We start from the raw sequence: 25,412 nt of genomic DNA on the forward strand, positions 1-25,412 counted from the left end.
CACTCTAGCTATAAGCAGTGCATCACGGGCCTGCAATATTTGGCTGATGCCTTCTATCTGTGAAGTAGCTGTCGACTAGCGTAGTTAAGTAACTGGGTACACCAATCACCGCCAATGACCTCCTTATACTTCCTAGTTCCACCCATTCCGTGCACCGCCTTTTCAGCTAAACCAGGGACCAGTATGATGCCGTCGACCATTAATCTGGCCGTACGGAAGCCGAACGGTCGGTCTGATATGCCTCCCAGACTTTCTACAGCCGAGAGCAATCTGTTGTAGATTATTCTCTCCAATATTTAGACATATGGGCCTGTAGGAAGATGGTTCAACAAGAAGCTTACCAGGTTTAGGCAACAACACCAACCTTTGTTTTGTTCATGTCTCGGAAAAGATCCCATTCCACCAAGCATGCTTCAAACAACTCTGGCAATATGTCTGGCCTCGAATTGACGGTCAGTTTAAGGGCTTTGTTTGGTATGTCGTCGAGGCTCGGCGCTTTGTTGTCTCCCAGCCTACCCCAAATTTTCAGTACTTCTTCCTTCGTTACTGGAGGTATTACAGTCACATATAAAGATGTATGTAGAAGGTAAACCCTTTGTGTTCTCTTGAGGGAACAAACCCTGAACGATTTTCAGTAGGTTATCGGGGCATGTAATTTGTGGAGCTGCCTAACCCCCCTTTTCGGTAAGTATTAACCTAACCATCGTTAGCCAATATGACATCTAACCGCGTGAAAGCCTCCAAGAGACAACGCCCTCATGCATTCGTCAGTAAACTTCCCCATTCTGTGGTCCATACATTGAAAGGGAACAAGTGGTTCCCGATATATCGATATTTGCAAAATAAAAGTCAACACTAGCGAATAGGAAAAACAAGTTAGCTAGAAAGCTAGAAACAACATCGCGTACTTACATTGAAAAGACTTTTGGTTTGCATCCTTTTACATCCAGAACCAATCTGTCCAGCATGTCCTCGAGTTCGGCCAACGTCAAGTTTAGAGGAGCATAGCAACTGTAGACGTATATGCCATCTTTTTTGTCCATACGAACCCACTTGTGGGTCTAGCTCCGCCTCCCGAAATGGGTAATAGGATAGTAGGCCGTCAGGACTTTCAGCAAGTACCGGGGCATGTTTGTACGATCGTGGGTTCGCCGAAAAAACACTAATAAATGGACCAGGCCCTGCAATTTATCACCAAAAAAAACAAGCTTGCGGTAAGTTGTAGCGACTGCCATCCCAGACGTCTAAATGCTCAGACGACTCCAGATCGATATCCCATTCCACATATTCACGATTTCGTGCACTCGTATTTTCTCGACATTGGACTTAGTCAAAGCATACCATCAAACCCCTGTAGCTCTCGAAGACATTCCAAAAACGGCAATATGGACACCTCTCAGACTTGTCAAATTCACTAGTTCGTATATTTGGATGATGTTCTAGTCCCGCCTTCCTCTGAGTCTGAGCAGAGGAGTGCATTTTTTCAACGTCTCCTTCAGGTCTAGTACTTAATGTTGAAAAATGCAAATTCATGCAATCGCAGGTGAGATTCCTTGACCACCTGATTACCCCTGAAGGCATCCAACCGGACCTAGTCGAAGTGCAAGCGATTTTGAGCTTTCTGCTGCCGAAAACTGTTAAAGATCTGAGAAGCTTCTTGGGCATGTTAAACTTCTGTCGTCGTTTCTTGACCAAGGAAGCCACTCATCAGTCGATTCTTAACACCTTCTTGTCTGGGGCGAAGACCAAAGACTCCCGTCTGCTTGTGTGATCCCAAAAGGCTGTCCAGGCGTTTTGGATCACCAAACAACAGCTGGTGGATGCAACACTTCTGAAATTCCCTGACCAAGATGCATCCCTAGCCATACTCGTCGATGCCCCAGACAATGCCGTAGGTGCTCCTCTTCACCAAAAATTGAACCAAATCTAGGAGCCCTTCTCCGGCTTCTTTTCCAAACAATTGGATCCCGCTCAACGGAATTAAATACTTCCGGTATTGCCTTGAAGGCAGGCCATTCACAGTGTTCACTGACCATAAGCCACTCAGTTTTGCTTCGAAACAAAAGCCTGACAAAGCGTCCCCTCGCCAACTTCGGCACTTGAGCTTTATCAGTCAATTCACTTCCGACATTCAAGACCAGCGTCATCGCCGCAGGGTTCGAAGCCGCCGCCGTCACTGCAGCCCCCGCCGTCAACAACTAGCCGACGCTACACTCTTGGCATTCCCTCTGCAGGATGCACCCCTAGCCGTTTTTGTTGTTGCATCTGACATCGCAGTAGGTGCTGCCCTTCACCAAAAGGTGGATCAAGTTTGGCAGCCGTTCTTCCGAGCTTCTTCTCGAAGCAGTTGAACCCCGCTCAACGGAACTACAGTACCTACGATCGCGAACTGCTCGCCGCGTACTTGAGCATCAAATACTTCCGTTTCTCCCTAGAAGGCAGGACGTTCACAGTGTTCACGGACCATAAGCCTCTCACGTATGCTTTGAAACAGAAGCCCGACAAAGTGTCCCCTCGTCAGCTTCGATACCTGAGCTTTATAAGCCAGTTTACGTCAGACATCCAGCACGTGTCCGGCAAGGACAACATAGTTGCTGACGCTTTGTCTCGTGTCTCCGAGGTTAACATCCCCGTCTCACTCGATTTCTCGGCTATTGCCAAGGCGCAGGAGGATGACGCAGCACTTCAGAGCCTCAAATCCAACTCCAAATACAAATTTCGGGAGTTTCCCATCTCCGGCTCAAACCTCTCTCTGCTGCGAAGACTCGGAAAAGGGACCTCGGCCATACATTCCGGCCACCTTTCGCAAGGAAGTGTTCCACGCAGTTCACGACTTAGCACATCCCGGCATCAGGACAACAAATCGGCTAGTCACCGAGAAATACTTCTGGCCCTCTATGAATAGGGATGTCAATTCCTGGGCCAGAGAGTGCATGGCATGACAGAAGTGTAAAGTCTCCAGGCATGTAAGGAAAGAAGTGGGCTCATTCCCCCGCACTACCAAGCGGTTCCACACAATACACCTCGACATAGTGGGGCCTTTGCAAGACTCGCACGGTTATAGGTATTGTCTGACAATCATCGACAGGTTTACGCAGTGGCCTGAGGCAATACCTCTGAAAGACATTACGGCGCAATCTTGTGCCGAAGCCCTCTGTGGAGAGTGGATACCTCGCTTTGACGTCCCTGCAGTGGTCATCACTGACCAGGGAATGCAATTTGAGTCCACCCTTTTCTCGGAGTTAGGCAAACTCCTAGGGTTAAACGCCAGCGGACTACTGCATACCACCCGCAATCCAATGGGATGCTAGAACGTTGGCACCGGACGCTGAAAGTGGCCATTATGGACCCAAGTCTTGCCTCTCATCCTACTCGGCCTACGTACAACCCGCCGAGAGGAATTTGCTGCCAGCCCCGCGGAGCTGGTATACGGGGAGAACCCGAGACATCCAAGTGATTCGGTCTTCGACAAGAGATCGGGTCTCACAGAATCGGGGTTGGCGCGTCTGCTGAGAGACAATCTCCGACGCATCAAGGCCACTCCTCCCGCCCAACACTCGTCCTGTCCTGTCCTGGTCAGGACGGATGCCGTCCGGAAGCCGCTGCAGCCTCCTTACGAAGGCCCGTACCGCGTTCTCGAGCGGGGAGAACATTTCTTCCAGCTCGAGATGGGTGGACGCGAAAAGGCGATCTCCCTGTCCAGGCTGAAGCCCGTGTGCAACCCTAAACAACGGCGCGTTCGCTTCAAGGACTGATGGGGAACATAGTTCCGGATTCGGTCGCTGAAACCCCTCTCTTTCATCTGGGGGCGGAGTGATGTGGCGCGGCAGGATTCGCGACTGCGGCAATGACGGTGTCTGGTGCTTCGGTGATGGCGTCTGGGGCTGCGGTGTCTGTGACGACAGCGCTGGCTGCTGCTGCGTCCGTAACAACAGACGTGCCGCGCCACAACATAGTTGGTGACGCTTTGTCGCGTTTTGCGGAGGACAAGATCCCCGCCACCGTCGATTTTCTGGCAATCAACGAGTACTTCAGAGCCTGAGGACCAAATCCAAAGACCCATTTAGAGAGTTTTCCATCTTTAGCTCAACATGCAGTATATACTACGAGACTTCAGACAAGGAACCAAGGCCATATATTTCGCCCGATTTCCGAAAGGAAGTATTTCACGCCTTTCTCGATCTAGCGCACCCAGGAATTCTGACAAAAAATCGGTTAGACACCGTAAAATATTCCTGGTCGTCCATGAACAAGGACATTAATTCTTGGCTAGATGCGCCACATACCAAAAGTGCAAGACTACAAAACATGTGAGGAAAGAGGTAGGGGTGTCTCCTCGGTCCCCCAAACGTTTCCACACAATCCGTTTTGGCTTATTTTGCCTTTTGCAAGACTCGATAGGTCCAGGCGGTGGCCTGAGGCGATACCTGTGAAAGACATTTCTGCACAATCTTGTGCTGAGGCCCTCTGTCGAGAATGGATTCCACGCAATTATTATCACCGAACAGGGAATGCAATTTGAGTTCTCCATTTTCTCAGAGTTGGGAAAGCTCCTCGGCTTCAACTGCCATCGGGCAACCACGTATCACCCGCAGTCCAATCAAAAGCTCGAAAGTTGACAGTTGGTTGGAGGTCCTGGCACTCGTTCTACTTGGCACCCGGACAGCCAATCGGGGAAAATTTATTGGTCCCACGGACCGACCCTGTACTCGGCATTAGCAACTTGCGTGTCGAATGCACGCAAACGCGAATCGCGGTGGCCATGACATCGAAAAACAATTTTTGACAGCGAAAAGTTGGTTTTGTGATTACAGTGCAGGAATAGAGTGGATTGGACATCTGCAGTCCTATTATTGTTATCATTTTATCATTTATCTTATTGATTAACATTAAAAGGACATTTTTTTAATGAAAACCTTACATGTCGGTATCTCAGCCTTTGTTTTAAATTTTCTCGTTGTTTTTAATCTTTTTTTTAGCTGGATATTCTGAAGATAGTGACTATACATCCGACCTGAATTATCCAGTTGGACAGAATGCCAATTCGTCAGCAAGTCAATATCGTAACTTGAGAACTCCACCGCAACATTCATTAGAAACATCACGTGAAAATTCGTATGAAAGAGACGATCGTCGATCGCCATATTATGATTCATATATTGATATTAGTAATGACGATGACAATAGAGACAATAAACATAATAATATGACAGTAAGTAGCCCAAAGATTAATTGAATTTAGCATTTATATAACCATATTAAGATCCATTCACTCTTCATCTGCTACTACTTCCTCCCCTTCTCGCCCCAAGGGACCCTCTAGGCCCATTCAGGCGCGAGACTATTTCTACCCCTAATGCTTTCCCGGCTCTACTGATCGAAGTGTTTCTTGGAAACAGATTATAGTGCCACATGGTTGCGGCGCAGCTGGGTTAACAACATTCGAAATTTATAGATAGATGACGCTGCCGGCGCTCTCCGCGGCTTAATCGAACTCGCCAAGAGAGGGTAAAGCCAGTGGTAAAAAGCTCCGTTGGTTGAGGACAAAGGGACCGCGTGGACAACCAACCGGTCTCTTCTGATCCAACCACAGTGAAACAAACTTCGATAACCACCATGAAAAGCATAGAGGCAAAAAGTGGATTAGGATTTGACGATAATGGATGGAAAAGGCTAACTCCTCCTGGTAGTAGCTGGGGCAGGTGGAGGGGGATTTAAAGTGGTTTGAAAAACTCGGGACCGATGTGGATGTTATGCGGACCATCCTATTATCCATCTATTTCATTGAAGCCTTAATTTCGAGGACTCACGATAATTTTGGTCCCGGTAGGTCACTTCCACTCACTTATTAGGTATCTATTCTATCCTTGGAACTCCAGAATTCGCGTTCATCACGGAGGTCCTTAATAACAGAAGAAGGGCTTCTATGAACGACGACGACCTTGCTCATTTCAAGGCTATGCGCTCAAGTTTGCAGCATAAGCGCATAAGAGATGCCTCCTTTTTTTGGAGTAGGGTAGGTGAATGCGTTCACGCACAGAGTGTTGGACTCCCGCAACAGCACGTTGGCGGACTACCAACTAAACACCTCCCTGTCAGCAGAGAACTAGCCTGGAAGCGTTTGACACATTACTTCGGACTAGCCCTCCCGCTCTCCCGGCTTTGGGAGGCTTCAAATCAGGGAATTCCTTTCACCAACGGGAGGGGAGGAGAGGAAGGGAGTTGTTGTTAGTTCAGGCCGCCCTTAGCCGCGGTAGCTTGAAACCATTTTGATCCCTCATTTGCTATTCCTGTAACACTACTCAACCTCATCATTCTTCTAACAATTTTGTTGACCTCACTGCACAACTCCCCACAATAATCCTGTAACCATTTCTTCCGTGTTACTCTCCCGACCATTGCTACCTCTGCGCCTCTTCTAGATGCAGACTGCTCCGAACCTCTGGCCACTCCTCTCTTTATGCTTTTATTAGCTGAGTTCTCCATTGGTAATCTTGACACCAATGTCGGACCTGGTCACGATGAAATATGCGAATGCATTTACCCATTGGTTCCAAGAATTTTTTCCTTTACATCGATAACTCCCCCCCCCCCCCCTAACTAGATCCTTTTTTGACATGAACTTGTAGCACTGATGAAGGGAACAAGTGGTTCCAAAAATATCGATATTTGCAAGAAGGAAACGGCAAGTCTTAATTATTTCAAATACTCTAACGCAACCTGGATGAAGTGGCGTTCCCCAACTGGTGTTCTTTGTGATCGACGTAACAACGAACGTCGTCCTGTCCAATCGCCCTCTACGGTTCTGAATGTTGGCCGACTATAAAAGACAATGAACGTCGTCTTGAGGTAATGAAGACGAACACGTTGTGTTAGACTAGTGGCACCTTTTGATCACATCGTGGAAAAATTGCGAGAGAGGCGTCTTCGATGGTATGGTCACGCAACACGTGCTAACGAGAATTCACTTGCGCGGATTGGTCTGAACTTCGAAGTCGATGGTAACCGACCAAAAGGCAGGCCGAAACAATGGTGGCTTGATACGCTAGATGGGGATTTGACAGGGGTCTAGGTAGCAGGAAAATTTCTGATTTTCGCAGGAATCTGGGGAAAAACTTTAAACGCTTATATCTCCGTTAATATTGAGAATTTCGCAAAAAGGAGCTTAATTTGTGATCACTACTAGTGGTGGTGGCTTGATACGCTAGATGGAGATTCAAAAGTCTCGAAATTGCACTCACATCAGGCATTCGATAGAGCCAAATGGCGAAGCCGAACACGACGAGCCGACCCCGCTTGTGAACGGGATAAAGGCTGAAGAAAAAGAAGAAGAATTTAACCGCTAAAGACACCGCGAAACTAGACCGTGTCCTCCTCATTCTTGGTGAACCCACAGAGAGAATATTGTCCTGTTTTTGGATGCTACTGCGATATACTCATGGCTCTCAGAGAATCTCTTGGAATTGTCTCGCTTTGCTTTTTTGGTTTTTCCTTTCCCTTAAAATACTTTACCAGTTTCGATCTCATGTCCCAATGCTACGACCGCTTCGTGAGTTCTCCAGCTGGTTTGTAGCTCGGATCGCTACAAGGCCTCCAGCCAGGAATTCTGAAAGATATAAATACGTCCTGCTCTCTTCTCCGCATTGGGCAGTATTCCTTCGTCGACCATTCTGCTTCCAAATACTCTTCATAGCTCTGTGTGGAAACCCTCATTTTAAGGAAAGTCCCATTAGCTCGTTCGTTTTATTTAATGTGGCTTTGGAGAGGGGGAAGCCTTAAGCCATTCTTCCGTATCCTAGGTGGAACAAGCCTCCAGCATTCGATCTGGTCGATTGGGTATGCCGTCGAACATAAATTTCGTCACCAATGTTGTCAATGGTATTTTGTTCTTCATGAGTTGGTATTGATTCTGGCTTTGACTTGGGTAAAATAGCGAACCTAATACCCTTGGCGGAGCTAGCAAAATTAATGCGTTTGACTTTGAAGAGGCTTCCTCCCTCTTGACTTAGAGTTTGTATACCTTAAAGGCATTCCTTCGTCCAAGCCGCACCATAACCTCAGTAGAACAATAAGATCAGTCCGACAACTAGGTAGGAGCGCAATCAGGTCGAATACTACAAACTACCCAATGTGAATTGTTTGCGTAGTCTTCCTGATTGGGAGATTTTTTTTCTTTCTGTTTAGTAACGAGTACGTAGGGGTAGGTAGGTATCAGTGGCTCCGAGGAGCCCAATTAGCGCTTTGGTGCGCCGTTTTGATGCCACAAACTCCTAAGACCGTGACTGTTGTTATAGGAGCAGGGAAGCAGAGTCCAGCTGGCTCGGATCTTCAGAGATTCACGAAGGAAAGCAGCTCTCCCAGCCTGCAGCTAGAAATCTCACTGAGGTCCCCAAAGAATGGTTTACCCAGTGTCCGCAGTCTGACTCGAGCCAGAGCTGGGCAATCGCAGAGAAAGTGCATGAGGGTTTCCCTTCCCAATGAGTACGTCACTCCGCCATTTTGTTACTAGGTTAACTACATTGTTGTTAAGCAATCCTAAATTTTTTGTTTTTCTTTTGGCTGGCAGACATTGTAACATGCTGCACAGTTCTCCGGCCAGTTTCGGATGGGATACTGTATAATCTGAATAAGCCGAGAAACTTAACTGATCATTAATCTGGTACACCTACTCCATAAACCTTAGGTTTCTTGAAGAAATACATGTCCAGCCTTGACTTCAAGTCTTGTCATTTTAGCGAAGTCAGTCGAACGTCAGAGGACAGAGTTTAGGGGACAGAGGACATAGGACGGAGGACAGAGGACAGAGGATGGAGGATGGAGGACAGAGGACAGAGGACAGAGGTCAGAGGACAGAGGACAGAGGACAGAGGACAGAGGACAGAGGACAGAGGACAGAGGACAGAGGACAGAGGACAGAGGACAGAGGACAGAGGACAGAGGACAGTGAACAGATGACAGAGGAGAGAGGTCAGAGGACAGAGGACAGAGGACAGAGGACAGAGGACAGAGGACAGATGACAGATGAAAGAGGACAGAGGACAGAGGACAGAGGACAGAGGACAGAGGATAGAGGACAGAGGACAGAGGACAGAGGACAGAGGACAGAGGACAGAGGACAGAGGTCAGAGGACAGAGGACATAGAACAGAGGATTGAGGACAGAGGACAGAGGAGAGAGAACAAAGGACAGAGGACAGAGGACAGAGGAGAGAGGACAGAGGAGAGAGGACAGAGGACAGAGGACAGATGACAGATGACAGAGGACAGAGGATGGAGGACAGAGGACAGATTGATTGATTGATGCCAAAAAAAAATGAAATCCTCGAATCCGACACACAGGATGACCTCCTTAAACCTGAAGCACTCAGCTTTAGATCTCCGATCGTCTGTCGTTTTTGATTAATTTATCTTCCTTAATATGTTATCCAGGTCAAGGGCAAAGCAACTAACCATTAATTTTTTTTCTTTCATTTCAGTTTTATTCGCCAACAGAATATTCTTACAAAGACGAAAACGATCCCATGTCATATAACAGTCGTCCAATGAGTAGCTTAAATTATATTAAAAGTGTATATAATAATAGTTCCGGTTCAGCGCAATCCATAACGCGAATGCGCAGTCTCGAGCGTCAAAACACTCTCTGCGATAGCTATGGAAAATATCAAGGTGAGCCATATACCAAAAACTATGGCAGTTATGATACGTATGAAAACAGCGGAGTAGATGGACGTACTACGGACGGTACCATGCTTCTAACCGATGGTGATAGCCTTGGCTATAACTTCTACGACTCCATAACGGGTGATAGTCTGTCCGAAGATAGACAATGGGATAGTGGTGGACGTGGAACATCAATGAATCAGAAAATCCTCCCAAAAATTCCAATTAAGCATAGTAGTAGCATGGTGGACGGAATATACTATCATCGTGGTGCATCCTTGCCACCGACACCACTTGCATCGAAAAAATCGCGCCTTTTACCCTTACCAGGTAAGCAGACAGAAACAGTATCACCGGTCACATCGGTAACAGGAATACCTGGTAAAGCAAGAATGCTTCCACAACCCAAAGTAGGTAGTAAACGATTGCCTGCACCCATACTGAAGCGTAGTGATACCGACCAAAGTGATACCTCCATTGACTATTATTACGATCAACAACAAATCGGAGCTAAGCAGACAACAATTACGTCTATCTACAATAATCGTCCTTTAACATCAGCGTCCGCATCTAACTACAATGAGGACTATAACTATGCCTACAATAGTTCGGATAGTATTAACCAGGATTCAACAACCGCTGCAAATACTCCAAGTTCCGTCATTAGCGGGATATGTTCCTCAATAACTCCACGGCCAGGTGGTCGACGGAAGGGTGCAACTCTACCGACGGTACCTAAACTAGCCAATGTATATACATCCCAATCTTTTGACAATGATTATCCAACAACGACATCCAGTTCGTATTTTAATGATTCTGCAAGTATTGCCGGGGATGACTACTTCTATGAAAGTAACCAAACAAAGTTGAAAAAAGCCAAAAAACTTCCAGTCCCTGGGACAACGTCATCGTATAGTAGCTCATCAGTGACAGGTAGTAAGCTACCTTCAATTCCGTTCTCCATGTCGCCCGTGACAGTATCAACAACAACCGGGAAAATGCTACCAGCGACACCTTCGATAAATTCAACATTATACGAAGATAGCTACAATGGTACGGGTTCCAGTGAGCCCTACTTAACAAACATGTCGACAGGAACAACTTCGACAAACTTCTCTACTTCATATCAGTATAAATCCGTCACTAGTACTAGTATCGATACATTTGTCAGTGAACCGGTGAAATCTTCCAGTAGCTCCGTGCTAGGAACCTTAACCACTGGTTTAAAAGCGACAATTGGTGCAGTTGGTGGAGCCGCTATGGGTGAAACATCGACAGGTCTTCCTGTTACTACTTCGGTACGATCTTCAACAACGGCCGCATCACTCACTTCTACCGCAAAAAGTTACCTTGGTCTGGCCTCGAAATTTATTCCGACCCTTAGTGGTGGAGGAAACCTGGCTAGTTCAACCACAGCGACAACAACTTCTACAACAATAAGTAATTCTACGGCAACTAATAGCATGTATTCCGATTTATATTATAAGGGTAGTAGTAGTAGTAGCAATAGTGGGCAAACGTATTCATATGGGTTAGACACAGTTTCAACAACGATACCTTCGTCAACCTACAAGCCAAAGACCACGTTGGTGAGCGAACCATACACCAGTGGATATTATAATGGTGAGGATACGCTTACGGATACCAAAGCAACATCCTACTATGGCAGCCTTTATGGTCCAAAATATAGTGTTGGTGAAATCAGTGACCCTTATACAACTGTCGAGGATAACAAGTTTGGGTTGGCAACAACCACGTCCTCGTCGCTGGCACCCTCCTCAAACAATGTTGTCGATTACAGCGACTACAAGTACGGTTACGATGAATATAGTTGTAATGAAAATGATTATATAGCAACGGGTGATATAACTGATAAGAAATTATATAATTATAATAATAATTATGATACGTATGACGATATGGTCATGACATCAACAACGGCAACAATAGCAGACTCGACAATTAACATTGAATCGACCAAACCGTCAAGTCTGAATTACGATTATAGTTATCCTAGCTTAAATAGTGGAAATGTAAATAAAAATAGCATTTATTGTGATAATAGTTATAACACAACGGGATCGGTAGTTTCACCAACGGTTACAAACGCAACAACCACAATGCAGTCTACTTCGGCCACCACACTTAGTCATAACAACCTATATTTAGGTAACATGTATACGCCAACGTCACCAACAATTTCAACAATGGACAACACAATGAGAACATTCTCACCGACAATAGCCACGCCCACAACATCCCATTCTACGAAAATTACACCATCAACAACTGGTTTAAATTGCTACAACATGGACCAACAGCAACAACAATCGTTACTTTCATCATCAACATCAGCCATAATCACGGCCGCACAATCAACTTCCCTATCACCCGCCCTAAGCTCCAGCAACAACAACAACAACGTCAGTAACAATAACAACAACAGTTTTGTTCCCACCAGTACCAGTAGCATTAGCACTAGTTCAACAAAGACCAATGGACGAGGTGCAAACCTTATGCTTATGAAGCAACAACCAACGGAAATTTACGAGGAGGACGAAATGGGGATTACCAATCTGGACTACGTCAGCGATCATGGACTACATAGTGTTGATGAAGACGAATATTATCTGAACAATACACCTGCCACTGCGGTAACCATGGCAGACTATCATGGTACCGCCGTAAATGACACTCCCTACTATGACTATCGCCATGACTTCTTCAACGAAGAGGACGAATACAAATATTTAGAGAATGAAATGAACGAACAGCAGAAACAACAGGGCGAGCTCCACCACCTGCACAAAAAACAACCGCCGTTAGAATATATTGAGGAAAGCCACGATGACTACATCAATGATGAATTGAATGACAACAAAGCACCAATCACTGGATCACCTAGAGCAACTACACCAATACCTGATCTTCCAGCTAATGAAACCACCATTACGCATCCCCATAAGCTTATGTCACAGGAGACAATAAGTGATGATACCATACAGCAACAGCATCTAACTTTGAAAAAACAGGATAGCATAAGGGAGATCAATGAAGAGGAGAAGGTTCCAAGTCCCCGTGAACATTTTGCGACGTATGAGTCCAAAGAGATGCCGAGCGTTAGGTAAGTTGATACCAGTTACATTGGAAGAATTCCTCTGATAAAACCAATTTTTAAGTACTTACCCCTTTGGACCCCTTTTCGGGAGCCACTTTCTTTGAGGTAGTTCTTAGATGGTATCTCATAGATGAAGGCCAGTTTTCAAACCAAATTCCTTAGTCATCAGCATCACCATCACCAACGGCGCAACAACCGGTATCCAGTCTAGGCCTTCCTTAATAAGGAACTCCAGGAAGGAACTCCCCGATTTTGCGCCGAGGTCTACCAATTCGATATCCCTAAAAGCTGTCTGGCCTCCTCAGCCAGGGTCTGCCTCGTCTTCATTTTCTACCATAGATATTGCCCTTATAGACTTTCTAGGCTGGATGATCCTCGTCCATACGGATTAAGTGACCCGCCCCCTGCAACCTGTTGAGCCGGATTTTATCCACAACCAGACGGTCGGGCACAGCCAATTACTGATTAAGCTTGCGGATATTTAGATTTTCCGTAGTTCTACCGTTCTACCTTCTCCAGCAGATCCGTGAAAATCTTAGAACAACCTGCCCATTCCCAGCTGTGTGCGCGTCGGAACTAGAGCGGGCGCCCACCTACGAAAATCGAACTACTGACCCAGTATTTAGCTATTACTTCGCGTGGTCTATTCGTTGTTAGACACTCGTTCTTTGATCCTCTCCTAATCCTTAGCCTTTTACTAGCTCCTTTTGTATTTTCATAATCACGGGGGCCGCTGCATATTATCGTCAGCGCCTTATTCAGTGAAAGATCCAATGCTCTGAATCAGCTGGCATGTTACCGCATTCAGGGCAAGCGGGGAGTCATGCAATCTAAAGCGATGCAAGTACTGAACATTTTGTCCTGTGATAAACTGGACAATATGGAATTTGCCAACCATTTTCTACTGTCAAAACTGAGAACACTAGTTTCCCACAGGAGTATGTCAACTGCCACATGTGTGCCATCATCAGAACCGCCTTATTTCCCATTCAAGACGCACAGCGCCTTAAAATGGTGAACCGAACTCCTTTGCTTCCGGTTCTGCGAGTTTGGGAGAAATGCCAAGTGCTTTTGACTAGCATACTCCAAGTGTCTCCTGAAGCCTTACTGGCGTTAGTCATCGTCTTCCCGAATGTGGCGAGTATATGAAACCCGCTTCGGATCTCTGTTGGTGTTAATCAAGACAGCGGCCCCTCGCCTTTAATTTTTCCTGTTAAAGCCATCTTCACATGGGACATCCAAATTCCGGTCTGAGACTGAACCTGGATAAAACAGAATTTAAGGAATGTTGCGTTTGAACCAGTGGTCTAGCTCCAAAATGAGGACATATCGATGTAGGATTGCACTGACCAAAACACTGTTTGCTTAAAACGCTAGATAGTGATTTGAGAGCCTCCTGACTCTGCCCGGATCAGCTCTATCACCAAGCAAAATAGGACAATCCACCGTGACGAATCTATACCGCTACTGAAAGAGACAAAAGTTAGAAAAGAAGATCTAGCGACTTTCCCGTGAATCGTTGGCAGGAGTTAACTCCGCCCACAACCCAGTATCCGACCCATCATCGCGTGTCGCTGTTGTTCATCCCGCCTCCTTTGTCTGCCCTTGCTGAAGGACAATACGTCTCGAGGGTTGCGATTATACCGAATGTAAACTTAGGTACCTGCCGGCTCATCTGCCCTAGTGGCAATGAAAACGTTTCGCCAAAAGATTGGTCTTGAGAATGTCTGAAGGAATCGGCGCAGATTCTGTTGCCCTTCAAATTCATCATCGTTAAGGACCCAGAAATCAGTGTACGGTCTAGACCTTCCTTAGTAGCAAAGTTCAGGTTTTCGGCCGGATTCACCAATTCAATATCCTTAACAACTGTCTGATGTCCCGAAAGGTATTGCCAGGGAAATCGTGCCTGCATAATACGCCTACGACGCGAGGCATATTTAACAAAAAAAATACTATGTGCAGGATCTTTTGACAGATATTCGTTGTTTCTTCTTTTTTTCCGTTCAATAAGGGAGATCGGCTCGTCTGGAACGGGTTTGATACTACCTTCAAACGGTAGAAGTAACAGTGGATAGGTCACATAACAAAAGAAGGTGGCAACTTCATTGCTGACTATACCATGCAATGAAATCCACTTTAACTGCATGTTTCGGACTCCTAGCGTCCTGAGGAAGCTGAAATACATATCGGCGAACCAGTAACGTCGGTCAATATCATGTCCAGTTTTGAAAACTAAGGCAACTAAGATTTAGCCTCCGATGTTCATGTATGTACCCGTAAAATTCAAAATTATGACCGTGAAAACTGCCAACCCTGATTCAGAAATGAGACAAATGTTGAGGAAGACAAAGAAGATCCGGCTGATTAGCTGAATAAGGATCGTTTGGACGACTGCTCATAGATCCAGCCCGCACAAGCTCTCAATCTTAGACCATTGCGACGAATAATAGGACCAGCTGCACGATGCCCTATCGCTCCAGATATGGACACTAGATATAGATCTAGCCCGTAGTTCTGCTCTGTCTGGTGTCCTGACCTATGTCATAACTCCGCCCACCCCAACTTGTTGATCCGGATTTTATCCACAACTAGAATGTCGTGGTATTACTCATAGATTTCGTCATTATGTAGGCTACGAAATCGTCCATCCTCATGTAGGCGGGCAAAAATTCTACTTTGTCTTGTCTTCATTAATGTGCAGCCCAAGATCTCGCGCCGCCTGCTCTATCTGGATGAAGGTAGACTGTACATCTTGGGCTGTTCTTCCCATAATGTCAGCATAGGCCAGTAGTTGAATGGACTTGAAGAGGATAGTGCCTCTCGCATTTACGTCTGCATGGCGAATCACTTTCTCCAGGGCCAGGTTGAAGAGGACGCATGATAGGGCATCCCCTTTTCTTTTTTTTTTTTTGGGGTAGGGTCGGTGAATGCATTTACGCACACAGTGTTGGACTCCCGATTCGGTACGTCGTCGGACCTACCAACTAAACACCTCCCCATCGTCAGAGAGCTAGCCTGGAACCGTTTGTCACATTACTTCGGGCTAGCCCCCGAACTCTCCCGCCTTGCGGAGCCTTCAAATCAGGGAATTCTTTTCACCAACGGGAGGGGAGAGGAGGAAGGGAACTGTCAGTTCAAGGAGCCCCCTGCCATCCGGCTCCTCCACCGGTCGAGTTCTATCTTCTTAGCCACGAGAAGGGCCCGAACGTAATAGGCAACACGGTTCCACTTGTCAGCAGTCCTCAGCATCTCTTCCACAATGTTGTCTGGAGAGTGATCCCCTGAGCTCTATTTAAGCTGCTGACGAATCCCATCCCACTTTCCACAAGAAAAAAAAGTGTGGTGGGCATCGTCCACAACTCCATTGCAAAACACACAATCCGGAGAACGCGCCTTTCCAATCTTGTGCAGGTAAGACTGAAAACTTCCATGCCCACTTAAAAATTGGGTAAGGAAATAGTCAGTCTCACCATGCTTCTGATTCAGCCACGCACCTAAGTTGCCGATGAGCCGCGCAGTCCATCTGCCTCTATTTTCATTTTGCCAAGAGAGCTGCCACTCGTCTAGAGTGTGTTGTCGTTCTTCGCGAGCAACCACCTCCCTTGCGCTTGTATATGTCCTGACGCTCCCTAGCAAGAAGGGCAACGGGGATAACTTCCGCGATCACCATCACGGCCGGTTCAGGGACTGTGCGGTACGCAGATGCCACCCGTAAAGCTCCCCGTCTTTGGACTTGCGCGAGGCGTTTACGATATACCTGCTTTTTAAGAGCGCCAGCCCATACCTCTGCGCCGTAGAGCAGGACAGACTGCATTGAACTCATCTGGAGACGTCGCCTACTAGACGTAGGACCCCCAATGTTTGCCATTAGCTTACTTAACGCCGAAACTCCAGTCGCAGCCTTGTTCGCTGCTGCTTTGATTTGCTCAGAAAAGCTCATATTTGAGTCAAGAGTCAACCCGAGGTACTTTACCGATGATTTTGACTCGATTATCGACTCGCCGAACGATATGGGACGCAGGGTCGGAATTCCCTTTTTAGTCAGGATGACTACTTCGGTTTTTTCCAGTGCAAGGTTGAAACCATGAGTAGTCATCCATCCGTTTACCCGTCGCATCAATATGCCGAGTCTGCTTTGCGCCTGTTCAACAGTGCGTCCAGCAACAAGCGCTGCGACATCATCTGCGTAGCCGACCAGGCGCGACTCTTCTGGCATGTCGAGTTTAAGCAGACTGTCATAGGTAGCGTTCCAGAGGTCCGGCCCTAGGATGGATCCCTGTGCTACCCCCGACGTGACCTTCATCCACCTTTGACCCTCTAGTGTTTCATAGAGCAGGGAGCGGTTCCTAAGATAGTCCCTCAAAATCCGTAAGAGATAGTTCGTCAACGTATTGTCTAGTGTGCCTAGAATGTCTTTCCATCTTACGGAATTAAAGGTGTTTCTGACGCCAAGCGTTACGAGGAGCACCACCCGTCGAGTTCGGCGGCTATGTGCCTCTGCTTGTCGAACGGCGTCCACGACCTGCATGACAGCATTAATTGTCGATCTCCCTGCCCAATAGGGCATCCCCTTGGCTTAGACCATTGTTGATGTCAAATGGTCTCGGGAATGATCCTGCTGCTTTTATCTGGCAACGCACATTGGTCAGGGTCAGCCTAGTCAGTCTTATTAATTACGTCGGGATACCAAGTTTGCTCGTTTACAGCCCTAATATCTAAATTTTCCAGCAATTTCCAAAAATTTCGAAACTGTTTCCAGGTTTTCCTCAAATAGTTCGTCCTCTAAAGTTTGAAGTCTCCTAAGAAAAATCCTTATCTCATCATGAATCTTCTATACCTTTCCAGCAAAGCCCTTATGCAGGCTCAGCATCAGTCGCAACAGCTTACAAACGCTGCTGTAAGTACAACAGCCAGTGGTGTAGGTATGGGTATCGGGGGTGGAGCCAGTATAGCTGGTATTATTTGTGATGTAGAAAATGATAGTTTCAAAAAGAAAGGAACCCTATCACGTGGTGAAACTGAAGAGGTGACCAGTGGACAAATAATTGGATCATTACATAAGCAGGAAGTGACGGCACGACAGAGATGGCATTGGGCTTATAATAAGATCATCATGCAGCTTAATGTAAGTACTGAACAGTTTCTTCTTCTTTATACTATATTAAGTTGGAGTTTGGCTAATTGTTTCGGCGGAGGTTTAGGTTTATAGTGAAAATCCTTAGGTTAGGTCCTTGCATAGTTATAAACTGGAGAAATTTAATGAAAAACATTTGAAATTTCGATCTGGATCATTAGTTCTCCTGATATATAGCGAATTCAGTTCTTTGGTTGTGAGCCTTAAATTTGTGTCTACAATTTAATTCAGGATAAAGACGGGAGAAAAAGATCCCTTCTTAACTTCTCCTTAGCTTTACCCCTTTGTACATAGTAACTTTAGAAAACATCTTCTCTCGGGAATCACTAGGAAAGTCCCTCTTAATAGTTCGTCAGTCATCGCTGGGACCTCGACAGAGTATGACTAGACAACGCAACGTGATGACATTGCCTAGTCTATACTTTGCTTTTCCATTTTATGAGAGAAAGCCTCTCACCTCGCGTATTTTTTTCTCTAATTTATAAGGCAAATTTTGGTCTAATATAATGCTTTGGAAAGCCTGGGGCTAAAAACTGAACCGACGTTGCTGGGACTGATACGAGAACCATCCCTACCAATCCTTGCTTCACTACAGATAGTGTTCGTTCTGGGGTCTAATAATGCTTGACAGAACAACTCCATTATAAAGGAACAATGAACTCACTTGCCAAGATTGGTCTGAACATCGTAGTCGCTGGTAAACGACCAAAAGGCCTACAAAAAAAAAAAAACGGTGGCTTGATACGCTGGATAGGGATTTAAAAGCCTCGCGATTGCATCCAGTTCAGGCATTTGATAAAATAAAATGGCGAAACCGATCACGAGCGAATCGAGTATTCGAGTATCGGTGCTTTCTCGTATTAGCCACGCCTATGGTCTCCCGTATTGGCCACGTCATCCTGGTCTTATTGTAGTAGTAATAGTAGTAGTTTTTCGTTATTTAATGAGAGAGCTTTAAGGCACTGTATGAAGAGTGCTGATGATAACATTGTTCTGATCATTGAAACCACTTTGATCCAGTCGACCCCTTCAGCGAGATTTTCAAGGAAATGAGAATTGACGTTTCAACTGGAAGGTTCTCCGAGTTGACAAACAATCCTGCGGATAGTGCAAAACAATTTGCAGCACTTGAAGCATGCCGCAGGTAAGCTGGTCCTTTTTTGTTAAGGACGAAGCCATCGACGTCATTTCATTTCAGCAAGCGTTGATCAATTTAGTTCACCTCTCACCTCCTCCGTCAGTAATTAGTGTCCATACTGGGTGTGGTCTTAACCGTATTTGGCAGTATGCTCCGGCCGTTTGGATTAGATTGCGGAACACTTTTTTAAGGTTTTCAAAAAAAACCTTATTAATATCGGCTCACTGTCTGTCTGTCACGTGAACTTGTTTTAGAAACGGCACCAAGTTTGGTGGATTTTATTCGCAACCAGACGGGCATGGGATCGCTTATGATGTAGGTTACGTAATCGTCCATCCACATGTGTGGGCTAAAAATTCTTCGGAGGGTTCTAAGAACCCAGGTCTCCTAGAAATTCATAAGGACTGACAAGATTTTGTCTTGTACAGTAAAAGCTTTGACCCTGAAACAGTTTTTGTAATTTAAAATAGGCTCTGTTGGCAGCCAACAACCGTGCCCGGATCTCGCTGTCATAGCTGTTATCGTTCGTGATTTTTTACGCTAGCTAGGAAAGATGATCACCAGTTTCAAAGTTGTAGTTCCCTCAATGACGTGAAGTCCAAGATCTCGCGCCGCTTGCTCGATCTGGATGAAGGGGTAGACTGTATATCTCGAGTTGTCCTGTTTATAATGTCAATATCGTAAGGCTTGGTCAATAGTTGGGTGAACTTGAAGACCCCTTTTTCCAGGATCAGGTTAAAGAGGACGCATGATAGGCCATCCCCTTGTCTTAGACCGTTGTTGAAGTTTAATGATCTGGAGAGTGATCCTGATTCAGCCGTCGCTTCCCTACGTTTCACCCGAGATCAAATATGGGACCAATTTCGAAAAGTAAAAATAGTGCCCTTTCATTTGATACCCCACATGACCACATTATCTGAAAAAAAAATTCGCATGTATGGTGAAAGAACCCCCTGTCATTCGGCCCCTCCACCAGTCGAGCTATATCTTCTTTGTAATGAGAAGGACCCGAATATAATGCGTAAAACGACTCCGCCTGTCAACGCTTCTCCGCATCTTCCCAATCATAATATTGGGAGGGAGTTTACACATGTTTAAGTAAAGCTTTTGACGAATCCCGTCTCACCCTTCACAAGAAAAAAAGGTGTCATCGTTGTCGTATACATTACAAAACACACAATCAGGAGGAGGAGGATCTTAGTAAGAAGGGCAACGGGAATCACTTCCACAATTACTATCACGGCGGAGACGGTGCAATAGGCAGATGCTACCCCTAAAACTCTCTGGACTTGCGCCAGGTACTTACGATATACCTCCTTGTCAAGAACATCAACCCATACCTGTGCACCGTAGAACAGAACAGGGTGGCAGCAAACCCCCCAAGCAAGGCTTTGTCTCGCAGTTCTCTTCGCTGCCGGGAAAGTGCATTTGAACGAGCAACTCCAAGGTTTCACCAGAAGACTCCGTCCAGCAGCGTTCCACCTTTATAAGAAAGGATGGGCTTCTATGCTCCTTGGACAGAATCTTGCTGACCTCGCGGATTCACTAGTGTTTTTGAAGTTCTGACAATAGTCCAGCCAACTGACTTGTACTTCTTCTGACAGCCCTTGTATGGCTGACAATATTTATGCCTGTAGCAGATGTTGAAGGTTTCCCTGGTCAGCTTCCTGAGGCTAGAGAGATCTTCTTTCCAGTGGCACTGTTTTCTTGCTGTACTTAGTAGGGCACGGGACCAATTTGCGCATAGAGTTTGGCCTTAATTACTTGACCAAACTTTCTCCAGTCGAGTCTCCTGGAGCTTCTGAAGGATTTGGAGATCTCTGTGGGGAGATCTAGACCGAAAAGTATCCAAATTTGATTTGAGACGGATCTCTGGTGAGATACTCTCCAGTTCTCCACCTAAGAATCCCATTGGCGGTTATTAGGGTGATATCATGGACCTCCTCCCAACCGCTACAGTCCTCCGAGCTGGGAAATGGAAGGTTGATGTACTGCCCCTGTTCCGCACCGACAGGTTTGAAGTAATAATAAAATCAAAGAATGACCCACCTCTCTCGTTGATTTCCGAGCTGCTCCAAAGGGTTCGCAGGCTATCAACAGGTTGGCATTCTTTGTTGCTAAGGTGTTCGTCAGATGTTATAGTTCTTCTGGTGGAGTTGATCGGACGTGAGCCATGTAAGCCGACGAAATATTCACGTTCTTTGCCCCCGCCTGCTCTAGTTGGACCACGACTAGGTCACTGGAACTCAGGTCCGGACACAGGAAAGCATGCAGCCTCTTCCTCGAGAGGTTACATGCTCTAGGTCTGTCCTGATCGGCGTCTCCTGTCCTTTGGAATAAATTAAAATATTTGCTTTGGAGCCCTTTGATGGTTCGGTCGCCTTCGACCCAGGGCTCCTGTATAAGTGCGATGTCGATGTCTTCCTCTAAGTGGAAGACAAGAAGATTAGCCGAGGCGCACTTGAAGTGCTGCTGATTTATGTGCGCTACCATCAGCATGATCTGCTTGCGTGGGGGTTTCGTCAGTTCCCGTTGGACCGCCGATCCTCATCTCCTCCAACAGCTGGTTGGCGGCGTCGATTGGATCTAGGTTGTCGTTCGGTTTTGCAGAGCGGAACACTTTTACCCTTGTGTTCCTGACCCCAGTGCCTCCAGGCACTCTCCGTTTATACGGAGTAGAAAAGGTTGGCTGGGGCTGGGCTTCTTCCTCCTTGATAACAACCCAGTCGTCCATGGGAATCCTGAGGTTTTGAAGGCGCAGGGATTGGACGATCTTGTCCTTATACATGCCGATCTTCGTCAACCAGATGCGAGCGACCAGTCTCCTGGGAGACTCGTCGTAAGGGATGACATTGAGCTTTACCCGCTCCCACGCGTCGCTGATCTTAGTGATGCACGAACCGAGAAAGTCCCTGGAGAATTGGTCCTCGCAAGCTATAACGTGGAACCCACCGACCACCTGAGAGGAATCAAAGCAGGGGATGAATTCCGTGTGTTTGCCTTCGATATCCAGGAGATGCTCAATGACTATCTCCGACAGTCTGGCTGCACCACTGGTCCTCCGGCGCTATTTTGCCGCTAACGGAATTATCATCCGCCAGCGCCACACCTAAGTGGCTCCTGGCCACGTCGCTGAAGGGTTTCGCAATTCGTGGCTCATCGGCTGACTAATGCCGCATATTTTTCTTCAGATGTTGCTTAGCATCTTAATTTTGTGATCTTACTCGTCCTCGTCTTGAGATCGATTGCATTTCAGAGCGATGGGATTCGCCTTCTGCTCGTCTGCCAGGCGTGCTCAACTATCGCCTGGTATTTAGCAAAAACTTGTTCATCCCGCTAGTCGACAATACCGGCTTCCTTATTCTTAGCAATCTTACTGGGAATATGCATAGCCTTCTAGTACTGGCTCTTAAGCAGGACACCAGTGGACCTTCGCTTCTTAGTCGGTTTCCGGTGACCGATGTTCTTCTCAGTTTTCACTTTTGAGGGATCCTCCGACGTCGAGGATTTCGGGTTAAGGGTACTATGTCTGGTACTCGCTACACCCAGTTTGGCAGTAGTTAATTCCAGGCTGGAAAGCACTAGCCCGTCTGCCACTTAGCTATGGGAGGTCCTTGTGGTTGGTTTCAGTACAGCGGCGCTACGGCTGGCAGCGGGTGTAATGCTCTCAACAGCTATTGTCTCCTGGGTGGATGTCCGATGATGCGCCTGGCGTCACCCCTCTTATTCTATCGTCGGTTTTTTGTTTTTAAAATTGAGTTCATGGTCCCACGAGTAGTCCGGGAAGGATATCCACTCTGGCTAGCCCGGCCACCAGGGTAAGGGTCTTATTTGAAACTGAAAGTGTCCAAGAGTTCGCGTACTAAAAACCAAGCTCCCCGTTGGCGACGTAGTCCTCGGCGTATGCTGTTCCACCTTGACTTGGGGTCCTGTTAGCACCTTCTGCAGTGCAGAGAGGACGATCCCCGGGCTGTTGCTTCGGCCCATCCGCCCGCTAGATCTACTTTTCCCTAACACATGACCAGCAGACAAGCAGATCCTTGTCAGTTGGATGAGCCTACTCCCAGCCTGGCCCTCCATACTCTCAGCCCGTCCGAAGACGGTTTCCAGTGGCCACCACGACGAGGGCGTGCGAGGACTTCCCGAATTATGCAACTTTAATCTGAAGCATAATCAAGCCACGCCGCCATATATGTGGTCTTGTCTTCATTGATGTGCTCCCCGAAGATCTCGCCCCCCCTGCTCGATCTGGATGAAGGCAGTTTGTTTGTATGATCTCGTGTAACTTGTTCCAAAATGGAATGATCGCCTCATGCAACACGGTCTCAGATTGAATTTTAAAAAAACTGAATTTTTGACGACCGATCCCCATGAAACAGGTACAATCACTGTCAGCGGCAGTGATCTGCCCAGAACTGAGCGATTTAAATACCTCGGGTCAACGCTATCAGCCAATGGAGACCTGCGTTATTAAATTGCTTCACGCATTAACGCAACCTGGATGAAGTGGCGTTCCACAACTGGTGTCCTTTGTGATCGACGTATCAACGAACGTCTCAAATCTAAAATTTACCGCAATGTCGTCCGTCCGGTCATTCTCTATGGTTCTGAGTGTTGGCCGACCATAAAAGACAATGAACGGCGTCTTGCGGTAATGGAGACGAAAATGCTACGTTGGACTAGTGGCGTCACACGTTTAGATCACATCCGAAATGAGGATATCCGCGATCGTTATGGGGTTGCACCGATCGTGGAAAAGTTGCGAGAGAGGCGTCTTCGATGGTATGGTCATGCAATTCGTGCCAACGAGAATTCACTTGCCAAGATTGGTCTGAACATCGAAGTCGATGGTAAACGACCAAAAGGCAGACTTAAACAACGGTGGTTTGATACGCTAGATGGGGATTTGAAAGCCTCGAGATTGCACCCAGATCAGGCATTCGATAGAGCCAAATGTCGAAACCGATCACGACGAGCCGACCCCGCTTGTGAACGGGACAAAGGCTGAAGAAGAAGAAGAAGAATTGGTGGACCTCGGCGCAAAACCGGGATGTCTGATGTTCCTTATTAAGGCAGGCCTAGACCGGATACTGATTGTTGCGCCGTTGATGTTGATGAAATTATTGTCCTATTCCGTGATCGAGAGGAGCATGGCGAGGCTCAGGTCTCGGAAGTCACCTGGCTGGGATGGGATGTCAGGCGAGATGTGCAAAGCCATCTGGCAGGCCGTCCCATCTCATGTCCAATGTTTGTTTGATTGTTGTTTACGGGAGGGCTATTTCCCTGCATTCTGGAAGACTGCCAGGGTGGTTGTGCTCCTGAAGTCGCCAGAGAAGGATAAGAGTAGTCCTCGGTCGTATAGGGCTCTTGGCAAGGTCCTGGAGAGGATTATGGTCCAGCGACTGGGGGTGAAATCATCCCATCTGGCGTGTGACAGGCAGTATGGCGACGACGCCTTGATGCATGTTAAGAATTTTGTTGTCCGTTGTCCTCGCAAGTACGTTCTTGGAATCTTTGTTGATTTCAAAGGCGCAATTGACTACCTAAGTTGGTCGTCTGTGTTGTCAAAAATTTGTGAGTGTGACTGCCAGGAATTGGCTCTGTGGAAGAGCTACTTCCATGGCAGAAAAGCATTCGTCCAAGGTGTCAATGAGTGTGTGTGGCTGCCCGCAGGGATCTATCGCGGGTCCATTTATATGGAACCTGTTGGGTGAGTTTTCTTCCGTGGCTGAATGTGTTGCCTATGCGGATGATCTCCTCATTCTTGTTGACGGGAGCACTCGCCTTGAGCTCGAGCAGCAGGCTGCCGAATACATGCGCATCGTTAACGCGTGGTCCAGTAAAGTCGGTGTCGCGATCTCAACGGAGAAGACCGTTGCGATGATGTTTAAAGGTATCCTACGTCGTCCGCCTTGCGTAAAGTTGAACGGAGGGTCTTTAAAGAGCCGGGAGAAAGTGACCTACTTGGGAGTTACGATCGCGGAACGCATGTCTTTGGTCGCGCACCTGCCCGAGCTCAGGCTACGATTGACTAAATTGATGTGTATGTTGAGGCGAATGATGAAGTGTGAGTGGGGTCTAAGCAGGAGAGCTGCTAGATCCATTTATGTGGGGCTCTTCCTTGCATGTTCTACGTATGGGTCCCCTATGTTGTGTGATTTACCGCTGACGGTAAGGGGCAGGAAGCTGCTCTACGCTTGTCAGCGAATGGCTTTGTCAGCGTGTCTTCCAGTGTGTCGTACGGTCTCGACCGACGCCATGCAGGTCTTGTTGGGTGTTCCTCCTCTTGATCTGGAGGTAGTCCGGCCTGCCACGGCCTACAGGATCAGGAGGGGCGTACCATTGCTGCAAACAGATTTAGTT

General features: G+C 46.9%; 1 protein-coding gene across 16 annotated transcripts in view; it reads left to right on the forward strand.

Annotated features, from left to right (window-relative positions):
* The window catches only part of LOC119660950 (protein unc-13 homolog B), a 241,664-nt gene that overhangs the window by 71,032 nt on the left and 145,220 nt on the right, over positions 1 to 25,412 (forward strand). For all 16 annotated transcript variants that reach the window (XM_038069982.1, XM_038069979.1, XM_038069973.1 and 13 more), the window contains 3 exons: positions 4,980 to 5,212; positions 9,476 to 12,783; positions 17,623 to 17,902. In XM_038069982.1, the coding sequence (XP_037925910.1) occupies positions 4,980 to 5,212; positions 9,476 to 12,783; positions 17,623 to 17,902 (3,821 nt within the window). The remainder of the gene's footprint in view (positions 1 to 4,979; positions 5,213 to 9,475; positions 12,784 to 17,622; positions 17,903 to 25,412) is intronic.

The sequence above is a fragment of the Hermetia illucens genome, chromosome 7, assembly GCF_905115235.1.
Source record: "Hermetia illucens chromosome 7, iHerIll2.2.curated.20191125, whole genome shotgun sequence".
NCBI classification, from domain to species: domain Eukaryota; kingdom Metazoa; phylum Arthropoda; class Insecta; order Diptera; family Stratiomyidae; genus Hermetia; species Hermetia illucens.